Source organism: Ammospiza caudacuta, chromosome Z (genome assembly GCF_027887145.1).
Source record: "Ammospiza caudacuta isolate bAmmCau1 chromosome Z, bAmmCau1.pri, whole genome shotgun sequence".
NCBI lineage: Eukaryota > Metazoa > Chordata > Aves > Passeriformes > Passerellidae > Ammospiza > Ammospiza caudacuta.
Window position 1 is genome coordinate 16,965,109 of NC_080632.1, and position 25,547 is coordinate 16,990,655.

The 25,547-nt window shown below is 40.5% G+C and overlaps 1 protein-coding gene across 3 annotated transcripts in view; it reads right to left on the reverse strand.

Moving 5' to 3' along the window:
* The window catches only part of LPAR1 (lysophosphatidic acid receptor 1), a 67,883-nt gene that overhangs the window by 29,746 nt on the left and 12,590 nt on the right, over positions 1 to 25,547 (reverse strand). For all 3 annotated transcript variants that reach the window (XM_058823833.1, XM_058823834.1, XM_058823835.1), the window contains exons 2-3: positions 13,676 to 13,846; positions 1,787 to 2,534 (exon numbers count right to left, since the gene is read on the reverse strand). In XM_058823833.1, the coding sequence (XP_058679816.1) occupies positions 1,787 to 2,534; positions 13,676 to 13,735 (808 nt within the window). In that variant the 5' untranslated portion in view covers positions 13,736 to 13,846. The remainder of the gene's footprint in view (positions 1 to 1,786; positions 2,535 to 13,675; positions 13,847 to 25,547) is intronic.

The following is a 25,547-nucleotide window of genomic DNA, read 5'->3' on the forward strand; positions in this document are numbered from 1 at the left end:
ACCTCCTCTAGCTTTCCTCTAGAAACCACATTGCTTAGGGAAAAAACCAAACCCCAAACCCTTTGCAAAAGATACCAAGGTGGGAGCTGCAAAAATGATAGTCTACGAGCACTTTTGTTTCCTTTGAACAGATTTAATAAAATAGTAAGTTATTTAATAAAACAATAAGTCTAGTACCATACATGCTTGGGATTAGCTGATATTTGCTATTTATTCAGTGAATATTTATTGCTACAACTCCACATTGCATTGATAGAAGTGCCTACTATTTTCCATCCACTGTTTTTAGTAGGTGTTTTTGGGGTCTTTTGCATTATTTTATTTTTTAGGCCGGGCCATTCTTTCACCTCATAGGAAATACTGTATGAACAATAATGTCTTTAGGAAGGAAAACAAAGAGCTGTTCCCTAAAAGAGGACTGCAAAACCCAAATTTTCTTGGTATTCTTAACCTCATCTTTTATTCTGCCAGGAGAATCGTGGAGATGGGAAAGGACAGATTTTTGAACCACCATGAAGTCAGGAGAGGTTTCACCAACCACTACAGTCTCCCTTGGAAAACTCATATATAAGTTCCTTCCTTGAAGAGAAGAGCAGGACATGACGGAATACATCTTATCAATGGTTTAGCAGGTTAGTTAACTGCACAATTCATGTTCTGGTTGGAAAGCAAATTACTAGGTCAAAGTACAACATGTAAATTCTTAACCTAAAAAGTGAGTTGACACAGTGACTCACACCCAATCTCTGCCACCATTCTGCTACTTGTGATAGAAAGACCAATTCACAGCATAGACCTACGGGAACCATAATGTCAAGGAGAGAAATGAGGCTAAGTTTTGGGCTTTGTAGACTGCATAACAATTGCATTTATGAACTGTTAGGGCAACCATCTGATGCAACAGGCTACTGGGATTCCGGGAGACACATGTACTGTACTGGGAGACCTAATAGGTGAGAAGACATATTGGGACAAGGAGACAACTGCACCATCACTATCATCTGCAGAAACAAAGAAGAGAACAAACAGCAAAGAAGATCAGCAGGAAATGGTACTCAGCCTTTAGGTTGTGCTTCTGCATAAGGAAACTGGGAGCCCCAGACAAAACCCTAGTAAAACTATACGCAAAATTACAATAACCTCCTGAATCCAAAATGTGTTATGTTATTTCCCTCATGCCGAACACTGAAGCCTACGCACCTCCTGAGCAGTGTGCTGAACACCAGTATCTCACATGCTACCTTCCTGTATTACCAAATGCACCAAACACTATAGGACTGGGTACATGCAGTCCTGCTTAACACACAATCTTTTTGTGAATAGCCTGAGGCTTCTGAGGTGTTCTCCATATACTGGAATTTCACATGAATGCACACAACACCTTTTTTGGTGGCAAAAAGGAGACGACAGATACTTCAGTGGAATACCAAGCCTTCCCTGTACTATTTTAAGTTGGAAGCCATTTGGCATCTTCAAAGGCAAAAGGACAAACATTATGTAATAGGTTGCTACAAAAGATTGTAAACACGTGTTGCTGCAAAAAACCACCACATTACATTTTCATTGGTTTCATGTTACAGGGCTGAGTGACCACGTCACATCAACTTCCATAAATAAGCTTGATAGTCCCAGTGGTCACAGTAGTGAACTCTGGGTGCTCTTATTGTCTGCACCTCTTCCAGTGTCTTCCAAATTCTGCTGACCCCCAGGAGCTAGGCATGGATTACTGAAATCACCTGATAAGAAAGAGAGCAGGGACAACAGGGTGGGCAAAGTAGGCACTTACCAAGCACAATGACCACAGTCTTCAGGAGGCTCATCATGGTGTCCCGATTCCTGCGGGGGCCAGAACTGTGCCTGGACATTCTCATAGTCCTTTGGCGAACGTACCCAAAGATGTGAGCATATAGGACCACCATGACCACAAAAGTGACCAGGTTGAAAATAGCCCAGAAGACCAGGTAGGAGTCACTATAGAGCGGTGCCATGTTGGAGCAGTGGGTGATATCACAAATGCAGTTCCATCCGACACTCGGGATGGCCCCCATGACGATGGCCATAGTCCAGATAACAACAATGACAACGACCACCCGGCGGTTGCTCATCCGAGTGTGCAGCTGCATTCGGAAAACCGTAATGTGCCGCTCAATGGCAATGGCCAACAAGTTGGCCACAGAGGCTGTCAGACTGGTATCAATGAGACCCTGACGGAGAAGCCAGGTGCTTACAGTCAGTCTTCTAGTGTTGGGTCCTGTGTTGAACATTAAGTAAAAGTAGGCCAGCCCTGCAAAAAAGTCCGCAGCAGCTAAGTTGGCCATTAAGTAATAAATAGGAAAGTGGAATCGGCGATTGACATAAATAGCCACCATAACCAAGAGGTTGGCCAGCATTATGAAGATGCAGACGGTAATCCCCAGTCCCATTACAAGCTTGCTGACAGTGTTCCATTCAGTGGCTAGATATTTTCCACTTCGGTTATAAAAGAAGGCAATGGTTTCATTGTAGTAGCACTGTGGTTCACTCATGGCTGTGGACTGAAAAAAGAGAGAAAAAAAAGAGAGAGAAAAAAAATCCAGAATGACATCAGAACTGAAAACATATGATTGCCTTCATGGCTAAGACGTACACAAAGAGAGGGGAGGGGGACAGGAAAGGAACATGCTTCAGAACAAATTAATTGTTTCAGACCAAATGGTATTCCACAACTCACAAACAATTGCTCTGAGGAATCTAGTAACAGCAACCAGATTAGAAACAACCAGAAATGGTTCCATCTGCTCTGGGAGCCAGCATGATTTCTGATGTAGTTATAAACTGCTTAGAAAAAGAGCTTCTGGCCAAGCAGTTCTGCTGAGAGATTCAGTTAAAGGCATGAAATTCATAATTAAGAAAAATTAACTCTGCTAGACACCTGATTTATGTTATCAGTGTACAGAACTGTTGTTTGATTGTAGTGGAAGACTACTTCTTCAAAGAGGAGGAAATGTGCATTACGTTCCCAAGCAGGTTTTAACTCATTCCATTTTCCATCATGGGTATTCCTTCTTGTCCCATCTTAAAATGTGGGAAGAACACCCTAGATAATGATTGTCAGTATGTTCTGAGACCGTGAATTACAAGGGATAATGTATGTCCGTAAAAAGTGCTTTTTATCAACAATAAAGGAAGCATGACATAGCATTTCTATAAGCATCAGCCACGTTTCTAGAAATGGTTTGAAATACACAATGCTTTTAAATATAACTCACCAGAAGTGACTTATTCCAATTTGAAATAGGAGTAAGCCAAGAAATAAGAAAAGAAATATTTGGCTTAACTAGTGTTAAAAGCATCCACCTTTATTTCCTGCAATAACTATTGTCATGGCTATGTCAGAGAACACATGATTAATTTTTTTTTGCAGAGTACTCTGCTGAGAACAGCTAGGGGGGCAACAAACCAGCCCATATTCCACTAGAATGTGGAAGTTTTGGGTAAAACTGTTGGCTTATAAGAAAATGTCTAAGGAGTTTCCTTTTTCAGTTCCGTTTAATTACTCAAGGTGCAATTCCCAAAAGGCAAACCTTAGGAAAAGAAACCCCTCTGAATAAAATCTGATTTCTTGTTTAGCATGGGTAAACAACAAATATGTAAAAATAATAATTTAAAAAAAATCAAACCAAGAAACACATGTCATAAAAGTCTTTTTCTAGATAAGATCTGCCTTTGCCTCTCTGCTTTTATTGCTCTGGAACTCTATCGACTAAACTTGAATTTTTACAAAAATAGAACCAGTTTTAATAATGCAGGTAAGAAGCCAAATCAAGGAACAGATCAACAACACTAAAAGATGGCAATTTCTTCCCATTAAAACATACAAAGTGAACCATAGGTTTTGGACAGCTCCAGTTACTCTGCAGGAAGTCCTAGAGCCAGCCTAACCTTCTTGTTGAAAACAAAAACATACAGAATTGGGAAACAGAATTCATAGCTTGACTCAAGTGAAAATAGTATCTGATAAAGATCTCCTTAGAATTACCCAAAACTGTTTCTGTTTCTTTTCATTTCTACATTTGTCAATGCAATTAAGCCAATTCCAAAAAAGCAATATACAAAACTTTCCATCTATATCCCAAATGGACTACATGACATTTAAATTTATGTTAAAGAAAAAGGTCTTTTAAGAAAGATTTTACCTCCAGCCTAAACATTGACCAGAAACATTTGCAGTCCCAGGATAATAAAAAGTTAGAGTAAATAGTATTTCTCAGCACAGTGAGTATAATGCTTTTATTGCTCCTCTAGGATATATCAACCCTTGGGTTTGAAGCCTTTTAGCCTTAATTACTTTAGAAATTTTGAAAGTTCTCATGTAGGATCTGTTGCATATAAAAAAAAAATTATTATAAGGGACATTTAACAAAAGGAGACCTAGGTACAAGACATCTGGCTTTAATTCTTTGGTTAAAGACCTTGTAGTAATAACAGGTCAAGTATAAGAACCCTTGAGGGAGAGAGGAAGTCATATGAATGAATTAGTGGCCCATATAAAAGCTTGCCAACATCTGCATTAATTATGTAATGCACAGGATTTTTAGTCTCTGTAGGAATATCTGGATGCAGGATCTAGTAGATACTTGTGATCTTGAATAAATTCTCTTTGCCTGTGTATTTGTCACTCTGTTTTTTTCTTTCAGATGTCTGCTGCCCACATGTAATGATTCCTGCTTCACTGTTGCTCCTATGGAAAGAGGCGTGCTACACCTGGAAAAACATGAATTTTTAATTCAGAAATTTAAAATGTGGCCAGTATTATGCTTTTTATTTTCTTTTTCCTTCTTTTTTTCCTTGTAGTTTTGTTTGCACATGGGCTTAAAATGTGAATTATTCCCTGATTGTGCAATGTTCTCCCCTACCTTTTAGTTTGAAATCTGAAACAAAGTATGACAAAAAATATGACTTAATCATGAAATGCCAAGCCAAGGTGGAATGAACATACACACATAAGGGTATGTAAAATGCTACAGAGCCAGACTTGTTCAATTTAAAACTATGACAGCACTTGAGCAATCTCAGAGAAGTTAGCATGAGGCTCACTTGCTGCTTCTCTCATTTGGAAGACAGAAAAACAAAATGCTGTGTTCATGTAAGGGATTTTGGAGAAGCTTTGTTTTTAAGGCATTCTAATCTAAAACCTAGGATCTCCTGTAAAAGTAATCTTTTTGTGCCCTCCACGCCCCCCATCCCCCCAAGGGGAAGAAGAGAAGAAGATGAGACAGTTTGCTGGCAAAAATTCCAGCAGAGGACTTCCAGATTATCAGCTTTCTTGGATGCCACTGTATATCTTAAAGGAAGGTTTTGACCTCTCAGGTCACAAACATAAAAATCCCAAGGCATCACATTTAACTGGGATACTGACTGGAAAGGCTCAAGCAGGAGAGAAATGCACTGTATCCCTCAGTACTCAAAGTGTTAACATACCACAAAGGCATATCCAAGCAGGCAGACCCCATCCCCTCTCCTGCCCCTGCAGGAAAAGGGGCAGGGAAGTTTATATTTTAATTTCCTGAAGTTTCACTCAGTGTGTTTCACTGCCTGTGTAAGCCAGATGTGTGGTGCCCGGAGATTTACCTCATCCATTCAGTATATCTCAACAGAAGTTTAAAACAAACGGAGCTGCAAATTGCCCATGTTAACTAAACCTCTAGGATGAATCTGTGTGGAAGAAGTAAACATTGAGTTATAAACAAACAAGACAGATAAAGAAAAATAGAGTAAAAGCAGGCTAAAAGCAAAGTCTCCTCTCGCTGTATGAAGATGACCCAAGACACATTTGTCCCAAATCAAAGAAGAAGAAAATCACAAGTACATGGAATTCAATTTTTTAATATCATGAGACATAGTTATAATCACAGCACAGTGCTCACAAACCAGGAAATTTGGCACCAGGAATTAATAAATAAAAGTCACTCTTCTTCAGCAATGAGTCATTCAATTCACCTTGGCACTGGCCTTTTCAGGCACTATTTGCCTGGTTGTCTCCTCTCCTCTGGTTATTTGGGATCACACCATAGGGGTGCCAGTGGCAACACTGGGAAGAAGAGCCCATGTAAGCTTTCCCATGTGTTGTGCCTGATTCATCTTGCTGCTGTGCCACCTCTGCATCACACCCTGAATAACAGGATGAGGATTCGGATCCACAATATCCACAGTCCTGACCACTGGATGTCCCTGGGAGAGCAGCCCATTACTACCTGCCCCTCCTGGGGCAGAGACAGCAGTGGAGAGCACACAGCCTGCCTGGAGCAGAAGGGGAGAGGGGATCTCTGCATCCTGCCAGCTCACCCAGTGAGGGCTGCTCACCTGGTAAGGAGTGTGTATGGAGACATGCTTGGGGTGGAAAACAAACATCAAAAAGTTTTCAAATACCATTGACTGATCCTGCCTAAACAAAGCATTAATTAGCATGGGGTGCCTGAGGGGAAGATGATCAGTTTACAAACCCCTCTGCAATCTCAGAGTTTGAGAGTTCCTTGATCCACAAAACAAAAAAAGGCAGGTTACTCTCTCCCCACCCCCAGTACCCATGGGTGCACCTATTTCTTGTCGAGAGAAGCAGAGTGGAACATTCTTAGAATACTAACGTCTGACTTTTACAGCACTTTTCAAACTTGTAAGCCACAAATAAAGAATCCATATCCAGGAAATCTCTTTAAAATATCTTAACCCTAGACTCTCCAAACACACTCTGCTCCTCTCCTTATTGTTGTTTGCTGAATTCTGAACCCAGAACACAGAGGAGATGAAAAACAAATTTTCTAATATTTTGTGGTAAACTAAGATTAAAAAAACCATAATAACTCTCTTATATCTTTGCTTTTTGAGCAGCAGTGAATGGAAATCAGTACCCCTGCTTTCAGCTTATGTAAATATCTTAAGGTTACCAACATACTGAAAGGGGTCAAGCTGAAAAACTTCAGCAAACTACCAACTTCAAAATCCCCAAAGAAGGGTATAAATTAGGAATATCTTTAAAATAAGGATAAGCAAGTAAGTATAGGCATAACTGAATCAATATGTAAATACTTCATCAACCCACAACTGCTAAACATGGGGTTTATGAAAGTAAAGTTGCAACAGATGAGGAAAAAAATCCAATTTGCAGAAACAGTTGTCCATTACCTAATGAAAAACATAGACTACTTTTCAAACTGCAGAACATGAAAGAAAAGCTTTAAAATAAGGCAGAAAAGATGTGTTTCCTTCAAAGATAAAAGTAGAAGTAAAAAAAAAAAACAACATAAAGTCACAAGACAAGGGTCCTGATTCATTATAGCCTTATGCACAGACATATTTTTCATCTGCACAATGGAAGTAGGAAACCCTATCACCAACACAGAATGGCTCCTCCTCTTCAGAACTACATTTTCCAAAGTAACCATACAACAGACTTAAAGATAAATCTGTATAATAAGATGGGGTGGGTCTGTCACAGCAGGTTACTTCATTTCACTAGATTCATTTTGGCATTCACAAAGGTGACAAGACAGGAGCAAATTAACCTCTCTCTTAATCTCTAAAGGGGATCCCTTTGATGCTATAAAAACATCCTAAAGCATAAAGTTACTTAAGGATTGTGTGGCAACAGCTAGTGCATTCAGTAATTTTTAGGATGCTTTCGTAGCAGACTCTCAGAGCTGACAAACTGTCAAGCTGACAACTACTCGAAACTGAACTGAGAATTTTTCTGTATCCTACAGTTTATACCTCAAAATGCAGCTTAACATTCTAGGCACTCAGTGTATTAAAGAGACCCAGCCCTCAGCAACAGTGAGAAAACAGGCAGTTTTACTCTTGGAAGGTATAATTCACAAGTGACAGAGATCCCATTGATGAACTATGATTATACAGATTGGCTAAAAAACCAGTGAGGTTGTTGACCTTCCAAAATTCTGCAAGTAAAAGGAGATTTAAGAAATTAAAAGCTAGAATTAATTAACAAGAAGAATTGAAAAAGAAAAGATAGAGTGGCCTCATCCATCCACAACTTAGCCAGCAATTCACACACTGTTGTATTACTGCTCCTTTTCCGCAGAACCAGAATTTTCATTTCAATGAGCTGTGTTCCTCCCAAGTACTACATAAATGTTCATAGAGAGTTTTTCAGTAGAGGAGAAAATGAAGACTGTTTGAATCAGGGCATAGTTCTACATCATCACACCCTCACTTACATTCCTAGAATGGCTTATATATGTTGATTACTAAGGATTTATTTTTTCTCTGCCAGCCCTTATCTGTCTTCCCAGCTCAAAGGGAGATCCTCACTGTAATGTGGAGATACTTGCAAAAAAAAAAAAAAAAGTTGGCTGAAGGTAGAGCATAAAAAAATAATTGGGTGCACGTAGGGCATATTGAGCCCAAATTGGGCACTTAAGTCCAAATGCTCCAAAGTACAGAAAGGGCTTCTGCAAAGCTCTTAAAACTTCTTTTCCTTTGGGGTAACTTTCATGACAAGCTGAGCGTCACAAAAACGAGCCAAACATGGGCACAGGCTCAACACTTTGTGGCTTTGTGGGAGACACAGGAAGACAATTATATTCTATCATCTCATTTAGTGACTGAAATATTCCACCTCTTATGCCTTCACAAAATGTCTTTGCCATGGTGCTGATTGGGCTGCTCCATTTTTGCCCAGCTCACCCCCTGCTGCCCTGTTGCAAACAGCTGTGTGTCCCTGAATGCTGCTGTGAGGATGAGTGCAGTGCAGGACAGACCTTTATCAGAGACCCCCACCTTGGGACGGATTTTCTGGAGAGAGGTGCAGCACAGAGTCCTATCTGAGCACTGCGAAAGCCACAGTGAAAGCAGCTGGAGGGGAAAAATGTCTGCACCTACAACATCCCAAATGAGTTTTCATGCATAAATCATTTCATTATTTACAATGTGCATCCTTTAAACCCAGTTAGTAAACCAAGCTGGGAGTTAATTATTGGCTACAGCAGCTCAAAGATAGCAATTTTATGCTGAAAAAATACTGTGGGCTACACTGGGGCTGCTTCTACCTCCAGGGCACACCTTCCATCATGCCTCAGCGAGCAAACCAGCAAAGTGAACACTTGGGAGAGTTTAACCTACAAGCAAAATGCTAGCAAATTTCATTTTGGGACTGGAAATAGAGATTTACAGATGGAAATAAGAAGACTGTTCTGTGTTTACAATACAGTAAAGTAAAACAATTACATTTATTTAATGAAATATATGTTAGACAATATGAGTTTCTTTTGCTTTGATATATTGAGATATTTGTGAAATATATAAACAGAATATAGAAAAATCTTTGTCTCAAAACTTTAGAAACAATGGGGTCTCTATAACTAACTTGTACACACTTTACTGAGCAGTTGCCTTTAAGGCAGTACTGGTCTACTTTAAACAAAATGGAGATGCATTTTGAACCTCCAGTAATCTCATCTAGTAGAATAATTTTTGAAAAAGGTGTACTGGTATTTTAGTTTTTCTTATGATGTCTGTAACTGGATGGATATACAGCTAATCACAAATTGTTTCTTCCAGCCCCACCATTTCCTTTTGTTCTGCTGTCTGCTGTATTTACCACCACAAGAGGTCTGTTTTGGTAACAAGGCTAATTTGTTTATTCAGCTCAAGGGGGACAAAAAATCCACACACTTGCTGACTGCAGAAACTTGGGCACCAAATCCAAAATGCAAATTTTGTTGCACTTCGTTGGGGAAAGCTGTGCCAGCTCACGGCAGACAGTTCTCAAGCACATTATGAGAAGGATAACCATTCTGTGGCAATGATAGCTTAAATCCCTTTCACCCCAGTTCAAACAAAATGAGGAGAAAATAGAGATGTTGTGTTCAATGGCACAGAGTGGGAGAAGTGGTTTTGGGCTCTGGCCATGAAAGGCCATTCTAATGGAAACTGCTCTGGATTTCTCTTTGGAACAGCTGCAAGGCAGTTATTTAAGGCAGTACTCATTGGCTTCTAGTATTTGGCTGGTAGGATCCACTGCTGGCAAAAGCAAAGAGAGAATGATGAATTTTTGTTGTTTTCTTGTTTTAAGCATTTCTGAGGCACTGTCGGAAGTCCTTAGTTCATTAAGTAACTGGAGCTCAAATCATTACTTCTTCAAAGCTTTTACTGCAGAATTCATCTCATGCCATTCACAAAGAGAGAAAATACTAATTACTTCAGAGAATACTTTAATCAGTATGGGTCACCACTTGTGATGTTTCCTTTTTTTGCAAACAGCAAAGCCCTCTGGGATGCTAAATAATTCTTACAGAATTATTTAACTTTGTTTAAAGCATTATCAGACTAGTCAGGTTTCTATGAGATCATTTTACTTATCCATATTTGAGGTATGAAGTCATAACACGTATAAAAATATCTCCAAATTAAAAATCATAAATTTCTGTTACATTTTATTTCTCTTTAAGAACAGAACAGCTTATCTAATCAGAAGTCACTAGACTGTGATTTATTGTGATTAATTTGAGATCATTTTGCCTTACAATGACATCCTGGGGCAAAAATCTCAAAGCATATATGGGAAATTTTTTGTTTCATTGACTTCTTTGACACTTTGTGAATGCTGTCCCCTAACTATTTTCTGTTTCAGATCACAGCTATGGACAAGTAAACTACCTTGAAACTTTACTTATCCTTCACCTTTACACATGACCAGGATGCCTCTGCTCTTACCATTTCTTGTGTCTGGTAAGAAGATTCTGGGGGTGGAAAAGAAGAGGGGGGATTTGAATAAATTAGTGTGGTGAGAGGGTATGAAGAAACATGACTGTGGCAAATACATTGCTTCAATAAAGGGTTGTAGAGCAGCACCAGAAGCAGGCCCTATGTTGACACACTAGCTGTAAGAATATTTAAGACAATATTAGCAATTTCACATCTGGTACCCAGGAGTGACTTTCAAAAACTTTTATAAAATGTGAGCCTTTTGTTACCTGACTCAGAGGACACAAATCTTGGGAAAATGCCATTTGCCACTAAATTAACAGGAACTTCTCTTACTGTGGTGCCACAATGAGTAGCTCTAAGACTGAAGTCTGAGCAAAAATCTATCGGAAGGAGCTCTGGCTTAAAAAAAAGGTCTTGCTGAGGTCTCTGAGATTCTCTCCCAGGGGAAACAAACTTGTTTGCCTGGTGGAGTTAAAGGACTGATCATAAGTAGTGGAGTATTTTTTACTGCAATGTGTAAGCATGTATGCCTATACATATATAGGTATGAAAAATAGGTAGTATTTACTTCTGAGTCTAAATTGACCAAATGTGAAGGAAGCCAACTATGCTGGCAAAGTCAAAGGAAAGTTTAAAGACAAGGATTAAAAAAAAAAAAAGAAAATAAAATTAAAAGTAAAGTCACAAAACTCTTCTTTTGCAACTAAGATGCTGTCTAGCTCATGCAAAAGGCATGCGAGGTTATTTCCAAGTTTAAAAAAATCCTTCCTTAAAACACTAGTCTCTAAATTACTTCTGCAGCACACCATGGCACCTCCTCAATTTCAAAACACAAAATAATGTCCTCTGGGGGGGAAAAAAAATTAGTCAATGTTGTTTTCTAAACTGTATCCAAAAATTCATTCCAAACACGAAAGGCAAAAGCTGCCCAGGCAGCAAGTATAAAAAGTGCTTTACTTCAATATTTGATCTAGTAATTGTCTCTTTACATATGTATCTCACTATGTCCTTGTGTGTTAAAAAGGTCTTCCTTACTCTCAGAAACATATAGATGGCTCCCAGCAGACTGTCTGGAGATGCTTGAAGATGTTTATATATGATTGAAGACTTTTATATACTGTCATATCCACAATGATTTACTGAAATCTTTGGGAATTCATGTAAACATTATCTTCTTGTACAGACACCAATTTTGAGCCTACTTTTGCAACATAAGGATGAGGGAATGGTACATCTTCTACCATAATCTCCTACACTGAGATACCAGTCTTTCCTCTCCTTCTTGTTGTCATTTATTTTTGGCTCCCAAGTCAAACGTCATTGAAGCAGAGTTCCTAAACCTTGAGTGTGGAGAGAGTCCTCTCTATTACTAATCAATGAACCAATTTGTTTCTAGTCTTTGGCCTAGTGATCTAAGTCCAGGCAGATTTATTCAGTGAAAACTCTCCGAAGACCCAGGATATGTGCATTTATACAACACAACAGAAAGGTGACCATGCTGATCATCGAGTCCCTTACAAGTGATAGCTTTCCTTCTGCTCATTCTTACACTACAGCTGCTCTTATTCTCCTTTTGAGAAGGCATTTGTCTTGAACAACAATCCTTAGATACACACAAATATGAAACATGCTGCAATCGAGCAAACTACATGAGTGAAATCTCCTTGGAATAGAGGGTGGTGGCTGGGTTCCCAAAATGGTGAGGGCTGGCAAAATGAATACATTGTGCCACTGCCATAAACGCACCAAAGCAAGAGCTGCATATTCACCATGGTAGAGGCAACAACTGCCTGGCTGTAAGCATGCCCTGTAAACCATTGCCACTCCTTGGAATGCCATCTCAGGCCTTGAGGGACAGATTTTATAGTGACATGGTACACCAGAGGGAATCGAATCAGACAACGGGACTCATTTCCAAAACAACCTCAGAAAGTCTTGGGCAAAGAAACACAGCATTGAATGGATTTATCACATTCCTTATAGCCCAGGAGCCTCTGGGAAAGTTCAGAGGTATAATGAAGACCACATTAAGAACATTAGGGAATTGGGCATGGAAGCACTGGGATGCAAATTTAGCAGAAGCCATTTGGCTGGTAAACACTAGGGGATCTGCTAGAAAATCCCTTCACGCTGTGGGAGGAGATACAGTCCCTGCAATACACAGGGAAGTGGCTGGGGAACTCAGTGTGGGTTTCTCCTCCCACTAAAGCAAACACATTTGTGGGATTGTCTTTGCCCAAGGACCTCGGTGTATCTGGTGGGTAATGTCTTGGTGGGTAGCGTGGATGGACAGGGTGTGTGCTTCAAGGAGATTTAATCCTGGTGGAGAAAACATTCTGTGGTGTAAGTTGTATGTTGCAGGAACTAAAGTAGCAGGAGTGATATGAACTGATGAAGAATTAATTTTGTGAGGAGCAAGGAGAATGCAATGACAACCCAGGCCAGGATGGTGTTGGTGTTCAATGATCAAGTATACCATTGGGTCCTGTCCTGACCACTCATCCCGATGCACTGGAGATCTGGAGGGATGCATCAGTGCTGCACTTTGCACTGATAACTGGAAAGGTGCTGATAACACACCGCTGTTTTGGCTATTGCTGAGCAGCACTGGCACAGCACCAGCGCTGTCTCTCCAACATTCCTCCCTCCATCAAGGGGGCTGGGAGTGGGCAAGATCCTGGGAGGGGACACAACCAGGCCAGCTGACCCAAACTGACCAAAGCCATATCCCATGGCACATGATATCAGATCAGATATAAAAGCTACAAACAGCACTATAACACAGCAATGTCATGTCTCAAAGTATAACAACAGTCTTAATAAGTGATGAGTGTCTTTAATATAGTATTTCCAGAAAAGTCCCCTGAATACTCAAGAGAGGAGAAAAAGATAGGATTCAATGAGGAAATAAAAAAAGAGTTAAATAAAAAATAAAAAATCAGTTCACCTCCTAGTTTCATCTTGGTGTACTCACCTCAATCACCTCAGGTTGGGACATCATGGACGATGGCACTAAATCGGTGGGGACATCCATGGTAGCTCAAAATGCCCCTGCTGCTCTCCTTGTCTGTTCCTCTGCACCAGCAAGCTTTTGGTAGGAACACAGAAGCCCTTCCTCAGACTCTAGTCATACTGATATTTACTCCTAAAAGTAAAGAAAAAAACCCTGTTGAGAATAACAAGAGAACTGGGTAGGCAGTCAACACCTAAGATCTTGGGCTGCTGCAAAACCAGTCCCAGTTTGTACAGCCCCACTTGCTGACATGACCACTCACAATAGATTTTCAGGGGTCTCAATAGGTATACTGGAATTTGATCCAGAACAGGAAAAAAATTCACTTCACAACACAAATTAGACTCACACATACTGAAATCAGCAAGAAGGCTGACGCACAGACTGCTTTTCTTTTGCAAGGAAATATGGTTACTACAGAACATTGTAACTGTGTTGACTTTTTTCCCCCACAACAAAAGGAAAAAAGAAATCCCCACAAAAGAGTACTCACAGAATTGCTCACTGGAATTCAGGAGATGTTTATTCCCTCAGTTAAGTGATCATATGAACTTTTCTTCTTTGTTAAGGAAAACAGCTTACATATTATGACTTAAAAATGTGACAGCCTTTTTTCCCAGGTAGTCGCAGATTTGCAGTACATGAATATACCAAACTGTAAAATCTGCTCAGCTGATTTAAAAGAATGAAGTTATGTCCACAGCTATCATGTTTGTCAAGGTCAGTCTAGCTTCCATATATATGTTCTTTTCTTTTTCTACTCTTGTGTGCACAGAAAACAAACTAACAAAGAGGTGGAGGGGGAAAGCCCTGTAAATGTCAAAGATAATTCCATAAAAAATTAATAAAGTAAAAAATTAAAGTAGACTAGGACAACTGCTGGCTTTTTCACTTAGTGAGACCAGACATATACAACGCAAGCCACAAATTAGTCACCACAGAAAGGATTTTGGAGAGACACATATTCCTGTCTTCATCTGTCACTTCCTATTCTGCAAGCCATGGCAGAAATCTACTCATGCAAAGTGTAATCAGCATCCAATAAACATACCAAAAATTACTCCAAACTTTTGTGGTATTTTTCAAACTGAAGACATGCTACAGTTACACAGACAATGCCAGTAACTTTCCTGGCCATAAGCTCATTTTTTCAAAGGCAACACTTACCAAGCCAAGAAAGAACAGATAAGTGCTGTAGGAAAGTTATGCTCCACATGCTTTTCTGATTCAGTTATGTCTTTGTTTTTGGTCTTGTTAATTTAAAGTCAGCCTTTGCACGCCACTGTGGAAATTATTCCTCCTTCTTAAAAAGCATCATCCTGAAATGCCTGCTTCACATTTCAACACATCCCCACATGCCTTACGTCACATGTAGCTGTCTCATCTTCCAAGCTCTAGGATCACTTTTTCCATCTTTATATAGCTTTCCAGTGACCCCTATTCTTTCCTACTCAGTTCTGGCTAGTAACCTTTCATTCTTTCCACTCCCTGCTCCAAATTTCTTCTCCTATACTCATGGGGAGGGCAGAAAATGGAGCTGCAGCATCTCTCCAAGATAGTCTCCACAAAGTAAAAGAACAAACACAACCGTCAGGCTTCCTGTTTTATTTAAAAAATGAGAAGTGAACTAATTTTATGAAATTCACTAAGTTTTCTATGGACAGATGAGGGAAACAGCATCAGCTTCTTAGGGAAGCTTCTGCAACTTAACAGGAAAGTTCTATCAACAGGCTGAAATCCTCAACCAACATATCTCATCAATGTGAACTGTTACAACTGTAACTTAAATATGGTCTCAGAAGAAATTTTTTCCGTTCTTCTCATGGCATGCTTAAAAGCAGCAGTTTCAGTGCACCTACTTTACAACAATCATTGTTAGTTTCTTTTAAAATTTTTCTCTTAATTCTGAAATGCTGCCACTTTTGGATAATGAAGCAGGGGAAATAATTACAGTTAAAGCTGACTTTAGAGAAAAATGTCAGAACCAAAACCAAAGGTATGCTTAGAATACTGTCTGTCAAACAAAAAGGAGAGAAAACAAACATTTTTACTATGGAGCACCATAAAGAAAAAGAAGTGAAAAACTAAGAAAAGAAATTTCTGAAGTCTGTTCAGCTCATAGTGTAAAGCACTAATTGATCCCAGATGGTTAGGTTCTGTAAACTCATCAAAGAAAATAAAACATTTGAACACCATGTAAAAAAGGTGAGAAAGTAAGAAAAAGATCTCACACAAGTGTCACACTTCCAGATGTCCCATCTGAATTTTTGCCATCTGAAAGTATTCATTTGGCATCACTTGCCTCTGGCAGCCTTCACTAAACAATCCTGCTTGCAATTAATTCATTCAGCTCACAAATAAATACATCACCCCACCATGGCAGCCTTACCAGTCACAAGGACAAGTGAATGCCATCCAGGGAAGGGCAACAGCAATGACTTGTCCTGCCTATCATTTCATTTTACTACTTGTTGAAGTGATAGGTAGGACAACGGGTGTTTTTCTGCTGTCTCAAGTTGAGATAAGATCAATTTACTGGAAACAGCAGTGAGATAAGAATACAAACAGTAACAGCAACACTGTTAATAACATAAGTATACATAGAGAAGGTGATATACATGCAGACGTGCTGAAAAACCAACCTGGTGCCATGCTGCCCCTAAGATGATGAGCCATGCACAGACTGTCTGTTTTTCCTCCTGACGGCAAGCCTCTCCTTTTTCTTGGAAGCAAGATTCCTTTACTTCCAGCCCCCTTTGGGCCATAGAACAACCACCTGGGCATGCCCACAGGGCTCCAGGCTCTGACACCTCCCGGCAACTGTGAGAAAATTAACTCTGTCCTGGCCAAAAATCAAGCACTACCCACTCCTTATTCTATGCCATCTGCATCACGCCCCAGTGTTACACCTTCCAACCTTACACACGTTCATATACAGATACACACAAACACAGGTATCAATTCCATAGTCAGGGGCCGTCCCTCCAAGATGTTTGTTGTGTTCATTTAGTCCCTGACTGTGGCCTCTGTGAGGAGCTGACAGCTGCTGTATCTGGAGCATCCATACCCATTGTCCTTGGTAGTTATGGCATGTAGAGGCAGTGTCATTCTGCAACCAACATTACAGACTCTTCTCACCCAAAAAGCAAATACTTTTGAGGTACACACCATGTTTCCCCATCCCTCTGCATTATCTGCCAAGTGCACTCAGTTCTTGAACAAAAACAATCCATGGATGGGTTTGCCTTTTCTTGAGGCAGCATTAATCCAAATTGTCTTCCCTTACACATTTCTCATATGCACCACAGCAACTTTATCCCCTTCCACAGTATGTGGAGGTTTGGATTGGGCAGGGCCAACTCAAACAGTAGAGCCTCCAATATAAGAGCCTCTAGTGTCAACAAACCAGGTGGCCTTCTCTAAATGTAGATGCCAATGTTTGAAGGTCCCACTCACTACCCATTGCTTTCAATGTGTTTTTTGGCAGTCCATTGCACTGCTCAAATTTCACAGAGACTGGTGCATGATAGGGAGGGACTATGATAAACCCACTCAATCCTTTGCTCTCTGGGCCAGCTGTCTGTTTTTGAAATGGCTCCTGTTGTCGCAATCCGTTCTCTGGGGGGGTTACCATGCCTCCAGAGCACCTGCTTTTCCAGGCCCAGAATGGTGTTCAAGGCGTGGCATGAGGCACAGGGTAGGTTTCCAACCATCCAGTGGTGGCTTCTACCATGGTCAGCACGTAGCGCTTGCCCTGGCGTGTCTGGGGCAGTGTGATGTAGTCAATCTGCCAGGCCTCCCCATACCTGTACTTGGACCACCACCCACCGTACCACAGGGGCTTCACTCGCTTGGCCTGCTTGATGGCAGCACACGTCTCACAGTCATGGATAACTTGGGAGGTACTGCCATGGTTAGATCCACCCCTAGATCACAAGCCCAACTGTGTGTTGCATCTCTTCTCTGATGATCTGAAGCATTATGGGCCCACTGAGCCAGAAGCAATTCTTGTTGCCAGTCCAGATCCACCTGAGACACTTCAGGCTTAGCAGTTCATCCACCTGTCTGCTGTTTCAATGCTCTTCACAAGCCTGACTCTTGGGTGCATGTGCATCTACAGCACACACTTTTACAGCAACTCCTCTACCCAGGCAGAGGTGTCTTGCTAAAATTCAGAAGCCCAGATGTGTTTCCCTCTGTGATGCCAACTGTCTTTTTTCCATTGCTCCAGCCGTTCCCACAGAGCATTTGCCACCATCCATGAGTCAGTGCAGAGATAAAGCGCTGGCCACTTCTCTCTTTCAGTGATATCCAAAGCCAGCTGGACGGCTTTAAGCCCTGCAACCTGACTTGATCCAACTTTTCCATCAACAGCTTCGCAGCTTGCCATACAGGAATCCATAGAGCAGCTTTTCATTTTTGACATACCCGTAAGATATGGCACAAACTGTCAGTAAAGAAAGAGTAATAGTTTCCCATTTTCAGGTAGCGGACAATATGGTAAGGTCTCCTCAGTACATCACCACAACCTCCTCCTCCACTTCTGATGATAATCTGAAATTTTTGCTTTTGTACCAGTCCATGATTACTTCCAGTGATTTGGATTACCTATTTGATCTTGCTGTGTGATCAAGTGCACCCCACTTACTCCACATGGCATCAGTGGCATGAAGTGTGGAAGGGACTTTCCTTTTGAATATCCAGCCCAGCACTGGGCAGCCAGCGTGCCAGGAGGAGCTTTACTTTGGTGCCAATCACTTCTGAAGCATATTGATCCCTTCCATAAACTGCCAGATATGCTTTTTCAGCCAGGTTGTAGGATGCCTCGGATCCTTTGTATTGCTGACTTCAGAATCCCACAGGTTCTGAGTCCTTGAGTCTCTCCAGGTACTTGCAAGAGATTCCAGGATGGTCCATTCTCCCTGGCTGCAGTGTAGAGCACACTTTTTACATCCTGTCTCATCCTGTCTGGCCCAAGGGCTACTGCATGAACGATCTGTTGTTTAATTTGACAACGTCCATCTTGTCATTTTACTTCTAAAAACTGAATTTCCTGGGCAGATCCCTTGAGCTTACTTCACCAAAAACCATGATACCACCAAAGCATAAGGACAAGCCAAACTAATTTGTTTTGAATATATTTAATGAAGGTAGCTCAGTGTGTGCAGATTGCAAGCCAAGCTACCTGCATTTAGTGTATTCTTCAGTGGAAGTGGTTATGATCTGTACAATTTCCTCCTAATTCTGCCTTCTCTCTCTTCCATGGGATATTGTATATGCAGCTGAGGAAAACCCCCAGCACTCTGTTCAGTACTTAAAAGAGCTGCAAAAAGGTAATAGCCGTGATTCAGTATTGGGCAAAAGAAGCAGAAAAGAAATAAAAGAGATTTCCAGACAGATGGTGAAGCCCATTGTTGTACACCTGCCCTAAAGTTCTTTTGAACAACAGTGAGCAACTTTTTTCCATTTAATGAGACTCCCTACCATCTCCCCATCACTTTCTGATGTCTGAGCAAAGAGACTGTGGTTTCTCTTGCCTCAGCAGATGCACTAACAGTTTGGAAGCTAGCACAAAATTAACGGTCCCCGCCAAATTTTGCTGATAGGGTGTGCTTGAATACACACATTTTACAGAGCAAATTCTGCATAGTGGTTGGTATTAGCCTGGCTCTATTACCTGACACCCCTCTCCAGAGGGCAGGATAAAGAGTGTCATCACATCCAGTATCTATTACCATGGCAATAAGTACTGAAATAGATCTAGTATATGGCATTGATTAAGCATGTTCAATAGTGGTGACTGCAACAATCAGCACAGCTTCAGACCAATTACTGTCTTAGGTTACACTGCAAAATGTAACCCAAAGTATGTATTCTATCACCATTTTCATAAGCTGTTAAAACCAGCTGGGGGAGTGCTCTTTATCTCTTCCATGACTCATCCCTGATCACTCTCTCTGTGGGATATCTTCTGCTAATGGAACATCAAGGTCTCACTGCATGACTCATACATTACATCATCCCTTTGTGAGACGCTCCGCCCAGAGGGAGGAACCAAGCATTCCTACCTGGATATAATCTGAGGATTGGAACACCAGAGCATCTACCACTGGATTCCCAGAGTTCAAGAGCTCCACAGCCACCACTGGAGCAGGAGCAGACTTTACTACAGGACCACCACTTCAACAGAACCACATCCACCATTTAACTGGACAGCTATTACCACCCTGACCAACAGGGTGTCAGGTTGTATTCTGACTCTGTCAGTTTAAACCAGTGTTTTCTGTCTTTATTTCAATTTTCCTATTAAACTTGGAATCTCTCAGTGGTTCACTATCAAACTGGTACAACTACCAACAAAATGCACAAGTTACACCTGTTCTTACAGCACATTCAATGCCTCCATCATCCCAGTGAAGTTCTACAAATATGTCCACCCCCAAGCCTTCCTGTCTGCTGCTTCTAATCACTGGCCAGACTGCTTGAAAAAACTACAGAGCTATAGCTTCTCACCCAGTCGGAAGCTCTTCATAAGAATGAATAAATTCACTGTGAAAATGGATTTGTGAAGTATTGCAGAGGGGTTGTGGAAGTCTGGAAGGGGAGTTCCAAAAGCAAGGGACAAGCTTACCACATTTCCTGCGCTGGGCTGCACCACAGACCTCCCTGGAAACAGTCCCTGCCAGTAAAGCCAGACATTTCTTGAGTCTAACTTCACTCTCTAGAAAAACAGAATGGAATTTTCTAACATATGCAAAAGTTCAGACATAACAATAGGAAATCTCTACCTTGTAAACACTGAAATAAAAACCAAACCAAACCAAAACTGAGAGTAAAACATACCTGACTCTGCCATTTTCCAGCATCAAAAGTGGGATACTTTTAGTATTAATTACAAAAAGTTACAAAATTAACAAAAATTACAATAAACCCAAAGAAATTTGCCAGATTTTTAAGTTTAAGACTAAAGATCAGACTGAAGTTACAACAAAATTGAGCTTATTTGTTCACTTTTGCAGAAGAAACTGAGATACTCACAGGAAACAAGGTGAATTTTTCATGCTGCTGTTGGAGTAGCATGCTATATAGGGGCAAAAGCTCTTACATGTGCACCAAAGACAGGCATTAACTACACAGAATAAAAGATGCTTATATAAATAATACCTCATCCCCAAAACACAGTGCATATATTTACCAAAACCACAACTAGACATAAATTTATATCTAGAAATATTTTTCCATCAAATCCCTGTCTCTGTGGAGGAATCCCCTAGGGACCCAGTAATTTCTTTGCAGTTGTCAATAGTTCATTCACTTTGACATTAAATCTAAATTCCTTGCAGATATTGTTTAAGAGATCAGAATTTTCTCTCGCAATCTGAGAATGTGAATCCAACAGCATCAATGTCTATCCAGGCCACTTCTGCTCACAGAATTCCTGCTGTTGATGAAGCATTGTACTTTTTGAGCACAAACATACCCAGAGCAATTATTAAAAATTGCCATTTTCCAACTGACACAATACTCAACACAGAAACTGCCTAAACAAAATATCATTGAGGCTTAAAAGGGAGGGAAGGAGAAGGAAGAAGACTTGCAACAAGAATAATATGGTGTTTTGAATGTTTCACTGTCATAAAAAGAAAAATTGTGGTGTGTGGGACTTTTTTTGTTTGGTTTGGTTTTTTCTTGTTTTTCTGTTCTTTGGTTTTTTTTTGTGTATGAGTGTGTGGTTTTGTAGGATTCTTTTTCTTTGTTTTCAGCACTCTGAGCACTCAGGACTTTGACAATCAGAAAAACAGGACAAAAATCTCTCCCAATTACAGATCAAACCTAATCACTGAACATGTCAAAACAGGTAATGCTGACACCATTGCTGCCCCTTCAGAATGACAGTGTCCTAAACAATTGTCTTGGAAGTAATTCTGTGATACAACAAAGAATCAAGGATTTTATTACTGCTATGTTTCCATATAAATAATGCATCTACTTTTGTGTGGCATGATGCCTGCTTTGATTGCAATTTGTCACCCAAAAGTATACATTAATCTTAACATTAAGTGCAACCACCTCTTTAGCCATGAACACCATAAAAAGCAGACCAGCAGCATGTTTAGCTGTCTATCAGCTTGCAGATTGCTTCACTGAAACAGCATCAGCTGGCTAGAGCACTCAGCTTTTATTTAAGCAAACCAAGACAACACCTTGGAAAATTTAACTTCAAGATGCCCAGGTACCTGAAAAGCACCTGACAAAAAAACCCCAAACTGAAACGTATATGAGAGCTCACTTAAAGATCAAACTAAAGTGCATAAGTCCCAAAGTGCATTACTAACCAGAAAAAAAGAAAACAAGAAACTCATGTTTCCTATCTTCTCTTCTGTCTTCCACCAAATCACACCTGTACACCTCAAAGACTTTTAGAGTTTTTAAAAGCTGCTGCAGGGATGCTTGCAACTTCTTGGGGCTAAAAGAGATTTCCAGTTTCCATTACCTCAGTTTTACTTCCAAAATACAGCTGTTAGCCTTTCTTAGGTAAGGAAAAAAAGATGAAGAGTTCAGTAGTGATTAGAGGCTATAAATTTATTTCTATACAAATTTTAAAAACTGCCCTTAGATTCAGTGCACTCTTCCACAACACAAGATTACACACAGGCTCTCAAATTGAATCCATTTGCATTCACAGTGCAGGCTGTGCTTCAAACAAGAAAAAAATAATTACGTCATTCAAACCTTTTTGAATAGAAGCTCTGTGGCTAATCTGGGGAAGATCATTGTTCTGGCTTCAATAATACAAGCACTACAAGATTGCTCCTAAGGCTTCCCATGACAGAATAGAGCCTGCAAGTTCAGCATACTTGTCCCAGGTGGAGCCTCCTTAACCAAGCTAGTTTCATGAACTCTGTAGAGGGAATGTGGTCTGAAACCGTCCTCTTTCTCCACACTAAGATTAGGGAGATGATCTATCACCTTAACAATTTATCATGCACTGAATTAATTTACAACAATAAAATAGTATCATCATGCAGTTGCACTCCCTCAGAGAGATCATCTGCTGTCACAAAGAAGGTGGTTCAGCAAAGGAACCTTCACAGTGACCCCACCAGGGCAAGGTTAGAGAGCCTGCCCACATCCCCAAATTAAAGCAGAAGAGCAATCTGAATATACAGAAGGACAGAAACCCCTCTCCCCAGATTTGCAATGAAAATAACCAAACAAACCAGTAGATGGAACAATATCCTCAAGCCTTTACCTTGCAGGGTAATCTTTTCCATATGCCACTCTAATTTGCCTGATACCCCTTCTGAGGATGACAAAAGCAGACTGACCACAGTCACGACAGGGGTTCTACCAAAGGGCAGACAGCTCAAGAGTCTGTAATTAAACTACACATGCCTACCCTTCTCCTCTATGTGCTCTGAAGTCCCGCCCCAGAAAGGACCTCCAGATGATCTTAAGTGAGTAGATTATTCCCAAAATTACAAGATGTTAATTCTTTCAGGAATTGTTTTTGTCTTAGTATTGTGTATTTTGTTATTTTGGGGTTTTTGGAGGGAAAAGAAAATGTCACATTTTATTAAGTGACAGAAAGAATCCTTTGAAAGGACAAACCCATAGGATATGACATTGTAACATGTGAAGTCATGAACACATTCACCCTAAGTCATGGCAGTTATGATACAAACTGGATTCACATCAGCAGCAGGCTAATCCACCAAGTTTTTCTGCATACTGATGAAGAGAAATTAACCAAAATAACGGAAAAGAGACAATAGAAAATTAGGAGTGTAATATCTCAAGTTTTTTTTTTGCTAGAACTGTCATGACTATGCTCTCAAAAACTGACTCATACTCCTTTTCGTTGCTGAACACAGCAGGGACTCCTTTTTCTCTGCTGCAGATTGAGGCACTTATTCTCATCTGCAGTCAGACCAAACTTTCACTTATTTTATGAAGTTGTCCTTTTCCAGAATCCTTTCCGTACTTCCCTGACCTAGGTCAGTTTGCACCATTCTGTGCAATTCTCTCACTTGCTAAACCTCCTTTCCTGATTATTTCCATATTGTATCTATTCCACACCCATCTCTTGGGGAGCATTTTGTTGCTGTTTTTTCAACCCAGAATGATATCTCATCTTCTACTGAAGCCTTGTACTTCTCTGAAAAGCAGAACTTTGTGAGAACTCAAAAATAGTTCTGCATGGCTTCCTCAGTTTTCTCATTTTCCTGCAGTTTGCCCTTTAAAGCCAACACATCAGTCTGCCTTCCCATTACTGTCCAGCACCCCTAGAACTACTTCAGTCATTATCTAGCTTCTACTAATGACTAATGACTTCCATAAGTGTTTGCTCGTTAGGAATTGCTTAGAGATGATTGTTCCTTTGCCACTCATTAAGGCTGGAGAACTGCTTCCCACTCTCTGGGGGAAAAGTAAGCATCTGCCTTAATGCAAGGGATGCTGGCTGGTAGATGCACATCTCTTGGGAATTATTAGGAGCTTCTTCAACACAATGAACAGGTCAGTGTAAAAATAATCACACCGAACACACAGACATACAAAAACTGCTTTAAAACATCTCTGCTAGCCACAGCACCATCTTCAAGAAATGAAGAAGCAGCTCCACAGTGTTTTTGTAATTGGTAAATACCAGAACAGGAAGATATTCCTGAAAGGTAATTTTTAATTTTTGCATTTCAAGTAAAAGAGACTTAAAGAACTAGGAAGATTCCAGAGTAATAATTCATGCAATCATCTGATTTCAATATTATCTCACTACTTTAAACTTCCAGAATCAAAGAAAATAAAGAGGAAAAATACAGCTAGACACAAACTCAAGGAGAATAATGCCAGCCTGCTTAGGCTTATGAAAACAAGCCACTACAATATGGATGGTCTCTCACAGCACAACCACAATGAAGTTGCTGTCATGTGACTGTATTTTCAAAACATACACTTTCATCATACTGACATATATAGTATCAAGTACTCCTAAAAGAAGTAATTTCAAAACAGTTTCTGAAACTCTTTTGAAATTGTTTATTTCTACTGACAGACATGAAATTTGAACTAGTTAACAAAGAGGCAGAAAAGTTCAAAGTAACCATAGATAGCTCATAATTTAAGATACATTATTAACTGTTGCCAGCACTGTGTGCACATGTGTGTATAAAAGAAAGTATGGTGCATGCTTTTGTCCTCTTCTGTCTCTTCTGTTATTAGAAAGAAAAAAAAAATAAAAAGAGAGAGAGAAAAAGAGTGACAGAGCAAGGAGATGCTCATTAAAATTATTCAGAGCACTGGATTTGCAAGGGTAGTGGACAGAATTTATCTCCAAATACATTCTCATTATTATTTTGCTTATTAATTAATATAATTAAAGAAGATAACAGTGGACAAAGGCTTTTGTATCAGCTTTATTAATGACATAGCCACAGGGATAGAGTACACCCTCAGCAAATTTGCAGATAGATACCATCCAGAGGGATCCGGAAAAGTTTGAGAAGTGGAGTCATGGGAATCTCATGAGGTTTAACAAGACCAAGAACAGGTGCTGCACCGGGGTCAGGACACTCCCAGTATCAGCACAGGCTGGGGGATGAATGGATGGAGAGCAGCCCTGTGAGCAGGACTGGGTGTGCTGTGGGTGAGAGGCTGGGCATGAGCCAGCCATGGGCACTCCCAGCCCAGAGAGCCAAACGTGCCCTGGGCCGCATCCAGAGCAGCGTGGGCAGCAGGGCAGGGAGGGGATTCTGCTCCACCTGGAACCCTGCATCCAGCTCGGGGGTCCCAGCACATGGACCTGATAGACTGTCCAGAGGACATGTTGCAAGGT